The sequence below is a fragment of the Sinocyclocheilus rhinocerous genome, unplaced genomic scaffold (genome assembly GCF_001515625.1).
Source record: "Sinocyclocheilus rhinocerous isolate Xijiao unplaced genomic scaffold, SAMN03320098_v1.1 scaffold2899, whole genome shotgun sequence".
Taxonomy (NCBI): Eukaryota; Metazoa; Chordata; class Actinopteri; order Cypriniformes; family Cyprinidae; genus Sinocyclocheilus; species Sinocyclocheilus rhinocerous.
Window position 1 is genome coordinate 83,956 of NW_015624228.1, and position 1,458 is coordinate 85,413.

The 1,458-nt window shown below is 38.6% G+C and overlaps 1 protein-coding gene across 1 annotated transcript in view; it reads right to left on the bottom strand.

The window, feature by feature from the left end:
• The window catches only part of LOC107739807 (alpha-tectorin-like), a 12,291-nt gene that overhangs the window by 8,032 nt on the left and 2,801 nt on the right, over positions 1 to 1,458 (bottom strand). The window contains exon 2 of the mRNA XM_016552014.1: positions 452 to 616. Within this exon, the coding sequence (XP_016407500.1) occupies positions 452 to 616 (165 nt within the window). The remainder of the gene's footprint in view (positions 1 to 451; positions 617 to 1,458) is intronic.

The following is a 1,458-nucleotide window of genomic DNA, read 5'->3' on the forward strand; positions in this document are numbered from 1 at the left end:
TGCAGCGCATTTCTGTATTTGGTTGTGTTGCAAGTATTTGTAGCGCATTTCTGTATTTGGTTGTGTTGTGAGTATTTGCAGCACAGTTCTGTATTTGGTTGTGTTGCGAGTATTTGTAGCGCTTTTCTGTATTTGGTTGTGTTGCGAGTATTTGCAGCACGTTTCCGTATTTGGTTGTGTTGCGAATATTTGCAGCGCATTTCTGTATTTGGTTGTGTTGCGAGTATTTGAAAATGTTTCACTTTTTTTGCGTGTAGCTCTAAATTTGCCCATGCGCATTGCGACTTATTTTGCCAGCACGGATCACAAATGATCCGCCACCTCCAGCATCCTCACATGCCATATAGCCTACTAGCCGGGACTCATTGGGTGCTTCTCAATATCCAGATCATTTTTAACCAAAAAAGTTACAGACTGCAGCTTTAATTATTAAAATAATCAAAATAGATACCTGATGATGAGGTTATTGATGATGAAGATGTTGGCGATGGTGAAGATGATGATGGTGCGGAGGTTCGTGAAGATGAAGAGGATGATGAAGATAGTCCCAGATTCGGTGAGTCTGGTGTGGTCCATGCTGATGATGTTGGAAATGATGGTAAAGTTGATGGTAATGCTGTTAATGGTGATAAAGGCTGTTAATTTGCTGATGACGTAGAATTAGCTTCTGTGAAAAGTGTTGTGATTTTAAACATTTTTTTAAAGATTTTTCAGATTTCCTGGAATGTTTTGTGTTGAGATTGTAGTCAGGACAGCAGTCCCACTTATCATGCAGAACTCATCACAAAAACACCCATAGTATACAAAGACACGCTGCAAATACTCCCAACCAAATACAAAAAGCGTGCTGCAAATACTTTTACAACTTCTCTTACGAAAATTAACCATGGTTTTACTATTTAAAAAAAAAACATGGTTAACACTTTTACTGTAATAAATCCACGGTTAGTAAGGGTTGTTCGGATCCCCTTGAAACATTTCCATAGTGGTCTGTGCTACTTGCAACGCTTTTCTGTATTTGGTCGCGTTGTGTGTATTTGCAGCATGTTTATGCATTTGGTTGTGTTGTGAGTATTTGGAGTGCGTTTCTGTATTTGGTTGTGTTGCGAGTATTTGCATCACATTTCTCTATTTCAATGTGTTGCGAGTATTTGCAATGCGCTTCTGTATTTGGTTGTGTTCCGAATATTTGCAGCACGTTCCTGTATTTGGTTGTGTTGTGAGTATTTGCATCACATTTCTCTATTTGAATGTGTTGCAAGTATTTTCAACACATTTCTGTATTTGGTTGTGTTGCAAGTATTTTCAGCACATTTCTGTATTTGGTTGTGTTGCGAGTATTTGCAGTACGTTTCCGTATTTGGTTGTGTTGCGAGTATTTGCAGCGCATTTCTGTATTTGGTTGTGTTGCGAGTATTTGTAGCACAGTTCTGTATTTGGTTGTGTTGCGAGTATTTG